Source organism: Furipterus horrens, unplaced genomic scaffold (genome assembly GCF_987537825.1).
Source record: "Furipterus horrens unplaced genomic scaffold, mFurHor1.1.pri manual_scaffold_7, whole genome shotgun sequence".
Classification (NCBI taxonomy): Eukaryota; Metazoa; Chordata; class Mammalia; order Chiroptera; family Furipteridae; genus Furipterus; species Furipterus horrens.
Genome location: NW_028327177.1, coordinates 138,005,048 through 138,018,051, shown reverse-complemented (window position 1 = coordinate 138,018,051; position 13,004 = coordinate 138,005,048). Strand labels below are relative to the sequence as shown.

General features: G+C 48.8%; 1 protein-coding gene and 1 non-coding gene across 2 annotated transcripts in view; one reads left to right on the top strand and one right to left on the bottom strand.

Moving 5' to 3' along the window:
• SACM1L (SAC1 like phosphatidylinositide phosphatase) overlaps positions 1–4,029 on the bottom strand; it is a 38,957-nt gene extending 34,928 nt beyond the window's left edge. Inside the window, exon 1 of the mRNA XM_090284628.1 lies at positions 3,950–4,029. Coding sequence (XP_090140754.1) covers positions 3,950–3,981 — 32 coding nt within the window. The 5' untranslated portion in view covers positions 3,982–4,029. The remainder of the gene's footprint in view (positions 1–3,949) is intronic.
• Positions 4,030–4,364: 335 nt separating this feature from the next.
• On the top strand, positions 4,365–4,437 carry TRNAR-ACG (transfer RNA arginine (anticodon ACG)). Its single transcript has one exon. It is a non-coding gene; the product is annotated as a tRNA-Arg (tRNA).
• Positions 4,438–13,004: the final 8,567 nt, after the last annotated feature.

Below are 13,004 nucleotides of genomic sequence, written 5' to 3'. Positions count from 1 at the left end.
ACAATCTTTTAAGAAGAAAGGCAACTTCCTACGGGAGGAAACAATGTTTCTTCAGAGGCAAGCTGCTCGCAGCCTGACTTTCTAAAGGATGACACCTATTTCAGTGAGCCTTAAAGAAAAAGAAAAAGAAAAAAAAAGGCTTTGAACCGAGACTGGTGTGGCTCAGTGGGCTGCATGTTGTCCTGCAGACCGGGAGTGACTGGTTCGATTCCTGGTCAGGGCACATACCTGGGCGGCAGGCCAGGTCCCTGGTTGCGGGTGTGCGTGGGGGCCTGCGAGACGCAACAGAATAACGTTCTTCTCACACATGGATGCTTCTCTCCCTCCCTTCCCCTTTCTAAAAATAAATAAATAAATTCTTCAAAAGAAACGCTTTTGAGTGTTTCCAATAATGGATTTTTTGTTAATTATTTTGTAACTTCAAATTTATCACTGTCTGACATTACCCACCCATACACAGATGACTAATAAGGAAAAGAGCCACAAAATAGGCTATTTAGAACTGCCTGGATGTTTAAAAAGTGTGAATTTTAAATTCTAAACAAATCAAAATTCTCTTTTCTCTATTAAAAATCCATAAAAACATGTCAACTATTTTCAATTACAAGTGACTCATTTCTGTACGACATGTCAGAGGACTCGGGCGAGAGCAATCTGATAAGAGACAAGGTAATTTGAATAACGCACTGTAATGGAAAGATCACCAGACTGTGGGCCTGCCGTGTTCCAGGACTAGCGCTGCCATGGCTGGGCTCTGTGACCTGACTGTGAGGCCAAGGGCAACTATCTCCCTGCCTTTAGCAGCGATGGAGGATATGTATCCACTGATGACCTCACAGAGCCACTGGAAAGACATTAATATACGTACAGGAAGTGACTTAAGTTGCTGCTGCTTCAAAAGACTACATTCCAAAATATTCCAGACTGTTCAATTTTTGAAGTGCTGGTACGTGTTCTACACTGGAATGATCCTTTCATTTACTCAGGGGATTCACTGAGGATCTGCTCTGCACAAGGTTTTCTACTAGGTGCTGAGGAGGAGTGGAGAAGACATCAAGGTTAAGGGGTTTCTAGTATGCTCCACACATTTGCAACCTCGCTGGGGAAACGAAGTATATATAATGAGTTCAGCATTTCTAGGTGGTGAAGTGAGTCGCACAAACAGTGCTGGGCACCGATCACGGACCGCCAGACAGCAGATACTGTTCCCCAATTCTAAGAGGCAGACTGTGCAAACCACAGAGACGTTCGACGTCTCGTCCCAGGGACAGGAGACTGGTCTGCCAGCTCAGTGAAGGGAAAGATGTGGGGAAAAAAGGCTCAGAAAAAGTGAGTGTCTGTTAAGTACCCTGGTTCTGCCAAACATGCTGTCTTTCAATCCTTATAATAATCCTATGAAATAGTAATGCTCTCATTTTATGGGTGAAAACCCATTTCAGAGAGACAAGCAACGCGGCCAGGACACAAGGCAAATAACAAGGTCAGAGTCTGAATCCAGGCCTGCCCTAACTCAAAAGGCCTGTGTCTCTAGCTCTGTCATGGATATGACCACAGGTAAAGAGGGGAGATGGGAAGGATGCATTCTGCATAGAAGGACCGCAATAAGCCGAAGCTTGAAGCTCAACAAAAACTGCCAAGCCTGGTAGAAAGAGGGGAAAAAAGCACCGGGCAGTTCTGGGAAATAAAATCAAGGCACAGACTGTGAAGAGGCTAAAAGTACAGGTGGCTAAGAAACGGGGACTTACTCCTACGGACTTATAAAACGGAACTGGAGATTGTAAGCAGGGGAGGAGCGCGTGGCACCAGAGCCACGAGGAGGGTGAACTGCAGAGCAGGGTAGAGACGGACTGCAGAAAACGCGTGGCGCGGTGGAGAACGAGTTACTTAAAATCCCAAGCACTTCAATCTCTAAACAAACCCAGTAGCAATGCTTTTGTAATAAAAGATGATCAAACTATCTCCTCTACGCACCTCTCTTAAAACACAGCTCAAGACACATTTTGGAGAACAGCTACTGTGTCCTACTCATGGTAATACGGGTTGGAAACTACTTCCGCTTCCAAAGGCGTCTAAAAAAGAATACTCCTGGGATCAGGACACACTGAAAAACCTTGGGGCCCCCGCCTCACAGCAGAAAGGGCCCAACGGAAGGAGTAAGAGGGAAGACTGCGACCCACAGCCGCCTTGGTAAAGCCAAACAAGGTGCAAAAACGCTGGATCTTTCCATTCCCACAAGCACTCCAACTTTCTGTCACGGAAAGAAGTTGTAAGGGCTGACAAATGAGAGAATGGCTTTCACGATAACCCCAGATTTGCGTTTCTCCCAAATTTACAGTTTCCACTTCTCCCATTGATTGCGTTGTCACTTAAGGGCCAAGATGTCCTTTCTCTGATGGATGCGGAGCTTTCAGTTGTTCGTTTTCGGACTGAATTTAGTGCTCCTTTGGCAGCTCAAGTTCTCCTCCCATTCAATCTTTCCCGCAGGAAAATTCGGCTGCATTCCGTAACCCGACCCCGCGCTGCATCAGGCCAAGGCTCCGTATTACTTAAACACATTTGAGACTCCAGGTAGGATCGTATTAAACCCTGTAGTAACTATCAGGTAGACAGCAATAACCTAATTAGCCAGCAGAGCACAGGTGACAGCGGCCCCGCCAGCACCCTGTCAGAGACGCGGATGGACTCATTCACCAACAAGGCGATCGATCACCTTGAGAAGGGGAACTGGGGGAAAGCAAGGAAACCTGGCCGGGAAGATCGGGAGGGAATGTGCAGCTGGGGTTTGCGAGGAGAATTACAGCACAGCAAACACAGGCGGCAAAAGGACTGGGTCGGGGGTGGGGGTGGGAGGGAGTAACCTTCATCTTCCCAACAAAATATCCGATGTCCGCCCGACCCCGTGCCCAATTCTGTCTGCATCCCTAACTTTAGAGTGAGCCTTCAAGAAAGTTAAGTGAGCTTGAGGTTCCGGGGAGCAGCGAAGGGCCCGCGCCACATTCTGATGTCTGCATATCCCTGCAAAGGAAGCGTGATCCCTGTGTCTGAGCACCAAGGTATTTTAGCTTCTGCGGGCACGGATAAGCCCCTCAAAGGTTACATCTGCTTCCGCTGCCAATGACATTCTCAGGCGACAGCCACTGGATTGATTCTCGATCTAGAGCTAAGGCATTCCACAGGAAGTGAGCAGGACAAAGCCGTTCACAGGCCAGTGTAGGGGCCAGAGGGTGATGCTAAGGGAGATACATGTTTTTATTTCTCCAGGACAAGCCAAAAACCTTCCAACTCTATCACCCTGAGCCTATTTCTCAAAGCCTCAAGAACTTGGCCTTGGCCTTAATCGAAACGTCAACCTGCAATGCCAGAACCCTCCAGACTAGCCTCGGGCTATCACCCTGGACTTGAGAACCTGCTTTACACTTGATCTGTATAATATTTAAGGCCAAGTACGTCTTTCGGGATCTTAAAGAGTATCGACTGCACTTCACTCGCCTCCCTCCCCGCCCCCCGCATTCGAAGACTGGTCAGACAGGCTCCGATGCCCCGAGGTGTGTCGATTTGTGCGTGGACGCCAACGTGCTGCTCGGGGTCCATTAAATAAGAAGAAACTTTCTCTGCTGAGCGATAAGGACCAATTCAGGCGCCACCTCTCAAAAAAAAAAAAAAAAAAAAGTGGGGAAGGACGTGCAGGGCTGCACCCCACCGCCGACCTCGGCTTGCCGGCCGAGGCGCGGAGGCCGAGCGGGACGCGGAAAGACTGGCGAGGCTGGCGCTCCCGGGCCTGCGGACGCTCGGGCGGGGCCTTGGGGCGGCCGCGCCGGGCGGCGAAGGGGAAGAGTACGAGGGGCTCCCCCACCGGCCCGCCGCCCAGGGACTCGGGAACCTTCCCCGGGGCCATCGGCCCACACCTGCCGCCCCTTTAGGTTTACGGCTCCCCGCCCGCGGGACTCACAGATTCAGCCGCTCGTAGGTCGTCGCCGCCATCCTGCACCACCACCTCCTTCCTCCTCTTTCCGCCCGCCCCGCCCCGCGCCGCCACCTCGGCTACAGCCCCACCGGTCACCCTGGCACGGCGGCCGCAGCACCCAGCCTGGCCCCGCCCCTCTCCACGCCCCTCCAGGCCGGCGAGCGAACGGGGAGCGGCCGTGGACAAACTTAGTGCGTACGCAGGCGACGCCGTCCGATGCAGTCGGTTGGAGCGCGATGACGTCGCCGCTGCGGATTGGCGGAGTGAGTGTGCAGGGGAAAAGGAGGAGCGTTAGGAGCCGTAGGCTGACGTCGCAGCAGAAATGCAGTCGTTGTGTCGGGGAGCCTGTTGAAGCTGCGTAAGGGGTAATTGACATTGCAGCGAGTTTTCTAGCAGTACGGGGCCAGTGGCGCAATGGATAACGCGTCTGACTACGGATCAGAAGATTCTAGGTTCGACTCCTGGCTGGCTCGTCACGTACACCTTTTGCGCCACCCGGGGTAGATGTTTCACGGCTTTCTTGGGAAGGAATTTAACAAAAGTGTGATGGTTAAAGATCTTGAATTTTAACGCTACTTTGCCCAAAAGGTCACCTTTTAGGCTCTATTTGGAACTCGGAATTGTGCGAGGTAGCTTGTACATTGCCAAGCGCCCTGTTACTGATCAACCTGAGGAGTCTCTGTGATTAGGGTACGTTTAGGAAAACACACCTGGAACAGGAGCAGTTTGGGAGTGGGGATGGGGAGGGGGAGCGTACGGGGGCCGGAGGTTAGCTACCGGGGGACGCAGAGGAGCACTGAAAGCCGCAGTTCTGGCCTTTTCCCTGTGGATGAGAAGCCCCAGCGGTGACATGGAGAGCGGCGCGGCGCCTGTCCGCCGGGGTGGAGTGGGCTGCGGCTCTGACCCACTTCGGAGCGGGAACCGCCGCAGTGCGGCTGCGCGCGTCTGTGCGGCTCCGCAGGGCTGGGAGGCGGCCGCGCTGTCCTTTGAGAGCTCGGGGTTCCAAAGCAACCCGCCCCCCCAATGCCATCGGGAAACTTTAAGACATGGGTAGTTTTACAGTGACAAGACCCCAGGTAATTTCGTATATTTCTCTCACTTTATAGGCTCAAAGGCCTGGGAAGGCCAGAACATCGGAGGCGGAGAAGGGAGCGTGAAGCCGGGGAGTGGCTAAGACTTCTAACGCTGTCCATTCACCCAGTCACTCAAGCGATCGATTAGTTTCTCCAATATAATGTGTTTTCCTCCTGAGGAAATTGTAGGAAATTATTGGGAATAAGAATAATTCCGGTCCTCATCTCGAGATCGTTACTATTAACGTCATAATTTTTTCCATAGAGGCTTTTTTTTCTTCCGCGCTTTTAAATACAGGTCTACCCACACACGTATTTTTCCGAATTTGGGCTTATCCCAGAAATCTGTTTCCTTTTTGACTCATTGGCTGTTTGCCTGAGATTTAAGGTCATTAAACATTCTTTAAAGATATCTCATAGAGAACTAGGTATTTTAAGCATTACTCTTTTGTTGGGACTTTGGGTTGTCATTTTAACACTTTAAAAATAATTGTGTTGAATTACTTCATATATGTCTAGTAAATTTCTAGATGTGGAACGATCAGGTGGATATTTTTAATGTCCATTTTATGGACATTTTTACCCCTTGGTACATATTTTTTAATTGCCCTCCAAAAAAGTTAAGCCAATATACACCAATTAACACCCAGTTCCTTGCATGCTAACCAGCGCTGTGTATTATACATTTCATCATGATTTCTTTGCAGTTTTCATAATTGAGAAACAGGACTTCCTTTTACTTGATGTATATATTTATCATCTGATGTATATATTTTCTCTTGATATATGCATTCGGTGTTTTCTTGCAGATTTGTTAGACTTTGTAATATATAAAGGATCTGAATTCTTTGGCTATCAAATACATTGCAATCTGTTTATTGTTTACCTTTTCCTTATAATATTTTTGCACCCAATTTTCACGTTCATATATTTCAGGGTACCGATATTTTACTTTATAGTCTCTTCTATTGCATGTGTGCTCTTTTTCATATTGGTTTGTATAATTTTTTCCATTTACTTTTAGTCCATTTGTATTCTGTTGGTCATCTCAAAGTAAAAATCAATTAAGTCTTAAAGCCTATCACCTTTGTTGAACAATTAAGAGCTCTAAACTTTATTTGGACTAATTCAATCCTACCACAACGCCCTAAGGTAAGTTCTGTTGTTATCCTCATTTTTAAATATCAGGGAACTGTATTTGCTTAAGGTCATTGAGCAATTAGGTGGTAGAGCCTGACTGAGTTAAGACCTTGAACCTGGGCTCTTGACCCCAAAGCTGTCCTGCCCATGGACTTACTATGCACCAGAGGGTGACCACATGAGTGGACACACGGGCGTTCGTCTGGGCACAAATGGGGATCACATACGCACTTCACCCACTCCCCCTGGCCAGTTAGCAATCAGAAGGCCTCATCTCTAGTCCTGGTGATGCTTCTGCTCACCAGCTCTGGCTCTTGGCCATTTCCTCACCTTTGCTAAAATGGGGAATTAAGTTGTAGCCTATCCAGTAAGGCTTCACAAAAAGAATGCTTCCAGCTGAACAGCCACTGCTGGGCAGAGAGCACCTGCTTCGGCTCTCTGAATGTGTCACCACGTAGAAGTTCTGTCACCACAAGATGAAGAGACACAAAGGTTAATCTTTCTTTGCCAACTGTGTAATACAGCCCACAGCCTTTGTGAACATTCAAGGAGACTGAAAAATGGAAACTAATTCACATAGGAACAGGCATTCCTCTTGGGCACTTTTAAATGCCAAACAAGCCAAAATTGGATTGTTAGGAAAGCAGTATTCAGGATCAGAAACCAGTGAAGGATAGGTAATAGAAATTGACATCTTTAGCCCAATTTTTTTTTCCTATAGTGAAATTATGTTGCCCATGTAAATAATTTTTTTTCTTTTCTTTTTTTTTTTTTTTACAAAATCTGCCAACGGGCTTCCCATAGAAACAATCCAGGCTGCAAATGAAGCTTGGTGGCATCATCCATGTTATCTCTGCAGCCCACTTTGACATCCGTTCTCTATAGGAGAGTGGTTCCCAAGTCAGACTCCCACGTACTTTTGACTGATTCTGTTGTGGGGTCCACCTTCTTGCCAAGCCTCCAACTTGGGTATGTTCCCTCACTTCCCCTTCATCACAGGCCTGCTGTGTTCCAGGTCCCATGGGCAATGCTGGGTCCGTCCGCCAATCGGTGGGAGTGCCTTATGCTGCTTTGCACACCTGGGGTCATCCACATACCAGGGCTTCTCCTGCAAGGGTGGCACACCTAGAGCTGTCACATGCCCGGGACCTTCTCAATCAGACCTCTGGCTTTTTTCTCCCAGAGTATGACCTACTCTATGGCTTTCTTTTTTTAACACCCAAAGTCCAAGGTCCAAATTGCTTTTATGCACTTGTTTTCAATCCAAGGGAAATGCAAGCCCTACTTTTAGCAATGCTTGAAGGAAATGCACTTAGAATATTCCTGAGAGTTTCATTTCCAGCCCCGAAATTTGTTGGACTCTTAAATAATGCACACACACACACACACACACACACACACAACCTCCAGAAGATGTCCACGTCCTAATCCCTAGAACCTATGACTATCTATCCTACAAGGTAAAAGAGACTTTATTGGTATGATTAAGGGTCATGAGATGAGGAACTGATCCTAGATTATCTGGGTGTGCTCAGTGTAATCCTGTAAATCAGTGATGGAGCCACAACCAATGAATGCGGGCAGCCTCTAGCGCAGTGGTTCTCAACCTTCCTAATGCCGTGACCTTTAATACAGCTCCTCATGTTGTGGTGACCCCCAACCATAAAATTATTTTTGGTGCTACTTCATACCTGTAATTTTGCTACTGTTATGAATCATAATGTAAATATCTGATATGCAGGATGTATTTTCACTGTTACAAGTTGAACATAATTAAAGCATAGTGATGGTCTCGCGCTCTCGCTCTCTCTCTCTTGTGCCCCCTTCATGCGGCTTGGTGAAGGGGCCTTCTCCATGCAGATTAAAGCTGAGTTCTCCATGAGGTTTTGAGAGGGCTCTCCAGGCCGCTTTAGGAGGCTCTCGCCATGCGGTTTTGAGGAGAGGAGATCCATGCGGTTTGCAGGAAGAAGGCGGTTTATAAGGAGGCTGAGAATCCAGGCGGTCCTGCATTGAGAGCTGGAGGGCACCACAGCACAGAAATGACCTCCCCAATCAGAACTGAGTGATTGGCAGCTACTGAGATGCTCCCCCATGATGCCACGGAGAATAGAGAAGGTCACGTTGGAGAGTGAGAGGACAGTGACAGAGCCTGGAAAACAGGCACCTGTGGAGGACACACCTTCCCAAAGGAACCAGAGGAAAAAGTTTAATAAGTTAGAGGAGAACTTGAAAGTTTTCTGTAGGACCTGGCGTTCACTTTAGGCTTACCGTGCAGGGCAGGCACAAAACTGGCCATGTGAGTGTGCCCACATCCTAATCCCTGGCCCCTGACAGGACAAAAGGGACTTTGCAAATATGGTTAAGTTAAGGAGTTTGAGAGAGGGAGATTATCTTGGATTATCTGGGGAAACTCCATGTACTCCCAAGGGTCCCTGTGAGTGAAAGAGGGAGGCAAGAGAGCGGAGGTTTAAACATGCTACTCTGCATGGACGTGGAAATGGAAAAGTGCCGGAGAGCTTCCACGGTGATAACAGCAACAAGAAAAGGCTGTTAAAAAAAAAAGAAAGAAGAAACAAGAAACAATGCAAAAAGAATGAGTTTACGCCAAATGGAAGGAATAAAATCAATTATATATATACTATGTGAATTACAGAATTCTTACATCAAAGAAACTATCACAAGAGGCATTTTAAAAATGTTATTAAGTCTTTAAGCAAGTTTTTATGAAGTGTTTAAGTTAAAAATAAACAGATGACTTTATAAAAAAAAAAGCATAGTGATTAACCACAAAAGCAATATGTAATTATATATGTGTTTTCCGATGGTCTTCAGCGACCCCTGTGAAAGGATCATTCGACCCCCAAAGGGGTGGCAACCCACAGGTTGAGAACCGCTGCTCTAGAGGCTCAAAAGGGCAAGAATGAATTCTCTCCCGGAGCTGCCAGAAGGAACGCAGCTCTGCAGGCTCCTTGCTTTTAGCCTTCTGTGCCCACTTCTCCAGAACTGTAGGACACATTTGCATTGTTGTAAGCACTAAATCCGTTTGTTACAGAAGCAATAGGAAATGCGGAGACTCCCACAGAGACACTTGCACCACTCACAGTGAGTTTCGGCTCAGGAGCATTAATGAATTAAACACAGGGAAGGACGTTCTGGCCCCCAGCAGCAAGAGTGATCCAACAGCTCCCTTGGAGTGAGATTGCCTGGGATGGGATCTTGGTTCAGTCCATTGGGTACTTACTGTCTGGAGAGTTAATTCACCTTCCTGTGTCTCAGTTTCCATACAACGAGTGATTATAAAGAATGCGGTCCTTGGAACACTACTACATGGTGAGCACAGTCAATGCCAGTTGTTCCAACTGGTACTACATACTTTAATCGTGGAACTCAAACCCTGGCCCGCAACCCAGGCCTGTGCCCTGACTGGGAATCGGACCACCAACCCTTTGGCTCCTAGGCCAGCGCTCAGTTCACTGAGCCACACCAGCCAGAGCCGAGGCAAGAGAAAATTTTCAGCTCCATTATAATCTTACGGGGACCACCTTCATATATGCAATCCGTCACTCACTGAAACATGGTTATCAGGCATATAACCAGAGGGCAAAATCTCTGTTCCTTCCCAGTTCTGATACCCATATGTTCCTTTAAGAATCCAGAGCTCAAAAAAGAGACCAAATCCATTTAACAAAAAGCACCATCTTACTCTGCACACACACTAAAGAAGACCCAGTAAACATCATGTTTGGAGAGCACTTTATTAAGTCTACAAATTGGCGCAGTTTTATTGTCATGATAGTTTGAATCATTTTATAGTAACAGGAACATTTCAAATATTTTTTAGTAACAATATTTTTATAGTAACTGAATTTTTGAATAATTTTAATAGTAAGAGACAAAAATAATTTTCCCCACACAGTTAAAATTTTCACAACTCTGGAAATTTCCAACGTCTGTCCAGTTCTGGCTCAGAACAATAGATAGCTAATATAGTTTATTCATTTTTTCCCCTATTGCTTTTAAAAGTTACTTCGAATAGTAACTGGGAAGGTAGGGCTATTTGTGGCAAAAAGGAGAGTAGAAAGAATTTGGTTTCCTGGCAGACAGGGTTTTATTAACAAGTGCCCCAAGCAACAGAGGTTTGGGGCCAAGTCACGCACACACTCTTTGCAAGAGTCCCAGCAGCCTTCACGGCTCTCATGTTCACACACACGGGGAAGGCAAAGGAAGACAGCCTGCAAAGGCCTGTGAGTGCCACGTACTTCTTTCAGGTCCTAACATGCATTTTTCTCCTGTAAGTGTGGCGCCAGCCCGTGGGAACGCGGCGATGGCAGCCCTGGGAGGAGATCAGAACCCTGGCGACCCCTCCAGCCCCCCAGGACTCAATGGCATAACCTTGGGACTCAGCGGAAGGAGGTGTTCCCTCCAGCACTCACCACAGAGCCATGGAAGTCCTGCGCTGGGGACAGGCAATGATGGGGACAGGACTTGGTGCCCTCCCAGGTGAGAGATGAATAAATCAGACAGACAATCCTGATACAGCGGCCAAACTGGGTCACTGGCCTTCCTCAGACCCCCCAGGCAGCTTTTGAATGTCCCTGCCTGGGGGAGGGAAGGGAGTTGCCAACAGGTGGCAAGAAAAAACCTGAAGGGCAAAATGAGGCGCGGGAGAAGGCGTGAGGCTGGAATCGGGCCATAATTCTCCTCCTCGTTTAGCAGAAGTCTGAGAGTTGTCCAGGGAACTCAGGGCTACTTGCTCTAACTTATACAACAAACGTATTCATCCTGGTCTACCCGGTGCTTGTTTCCTTTCTAGGTGCCTATTAAGTACAACCCCATTCCAGTTCTATCTGGCTAACAACTTACAGAATGTTTAAAATAACCAGGTAGGTGAACACCTCTTCATGGCTTATATGCAAGGGCCTGAGCAGAACAGCCAAAACGAGAGTCCTACCCAGTACCCCCTGCGGGGACACTGCTCGCAAGAGAAGCTGCTTTGTGGATTTCGTCTGGTAATCAATCCTCTTATTGCTCTTCAGTGACTTAAAATGCCATGTTTGCAGCCAGATCTGAATCACCCCAATCAAGGCTATTTTTAAATTTTCATTTAAAAGATTAATCACACATTTAACTAGTTACCCAGTTGGCAAACACATGCCTCCTGCTTCTGACAGTGGCTCCGAGGCATCTTTCTTCATTCTGCCGGGCTTGAAAGTGGAGCAAAGGTGAGAGTCTGCAAGGCCAGACACACTCCTGGGTTGGCAAAGCCCGTGAGATGCATCGGCCGGCTTCACCTGCCCACAGCCTTGCCTGGGCTGAGCTGGGCGACTTGATGGGAAGAGAGGGGTATGACCCCAGGGGTCACCACCCCAGCGCCATGCGCTCACGGCTTTCCAGGAGGCTCAGCCTGTGAAAGGGAACCAATGAGAGCACGCAGCCTGGAGAGAAGTGACATCTGGCCAAAGAATCCCGGCAGAATGAACCTAATAAAAATGTGAAATAACCCATGGTGTCAGTGCTGCACTTCTTACAGGCAACTGCTGCCAAGTGAGTCAAAACGAGGCCCAGAAGGGACGCTGGGCCCTGTGGCAAGTCTGGGAGTCCCAGGAGGGCTCCGCGGACCTCCCCAGTCCCCCGGCTCGGGGTGCCAGCTGCCGTGCCCCAGTCTGGCTGGCAGTGTTGAGATGGCCCCAGCGCTCCTGTGACAAGGCCATGGGGCAAATGCCAGCCAACCTTTTAAAAATATTTATGTATTATCTTTTTCTTATTGAAATACCAAGGGACCCTGACCCCTGTCCAGCCTCGGGACTGTGACATGCAGGACAAACTTTGCCTCTTCAGTGCAGAGGCTGCCTTGAAACCTCGCCGGCGTGTGGCCGGCCCTGAGCCCTGGTCACCTTGGGGAGCCAGCACGAGGAAATGCGTAAGGCTGGGGCCCCCTGATGCCGATCTGCTCCGGCCCCCAGAGGGTTACAGTGCCCTGACGCGCCGCAGCGGGCCGCACGCAGCCGGACCTTCCTGGCACACGGCAGCAGCTAGCTGAGCCCACTGCGGGGGTCCCGACCCTCCTGGACCTGCGCTTTGGTGAAGCTCTTATCTGTGAGGTATTTTCTGTGTGTGGAACACTGACAGTGGAGGGAAACAACTTTTTTAAAAAAGAAAGAACAAACAGACAAAAGCGCTGTACCTTATACTGGTTTCTTCCAATGTAATGCCCAAGCCGAGAACTGGGCAAGAGGGCACTTGTGAAATGAGTGTAATAACTTAGCCTCAGGCACGCCCTCCACGCTGGCTTAGAGGTACCCCCGCTACCCCCCAACGCACACAGCACAAACAACTCGTCTGTGCGGGGCTGGCGGGGCTGGCTCTCAGGACGCCGGCAGGGCTTCCAAAAGCCCCAGGGGATGTCCGCACGTGGGCTCCCGAGACTTGCCTTTGGGAGAGCCACTCCAAAGTCACGGGCTCTAGAGCGCGCCAGAGGGGGTAAGGGCAAGCGGGTGGGCGACAGGCCTGGTGCCCGCACCAAGGTCTTTGTCCTGAAGCACTCTGCTAGAATAGGGCCGCCTCCGGGGGAGGGAAGACTTGCGGGGACCCGCAGGACGCTGTCAGTGTGGGTGCAGGGGACACCCTGTCTCGGCTATTTCAACACTTGGCTCTGTTTACCAAGGAAATTCTTCCTAAGGGACAGAGCGCACGTTAGGGCTTCCCTCTAATTTTAGGACAACTAAAATTTGCTGTCCTCCTATAGAAGAGCTGGAGCTCTGGGGTGGAAGGAACCCTGACATCACGTGTCACCTGTGTGCACCAGGGGCGGTCGGGCGCATGTGTTT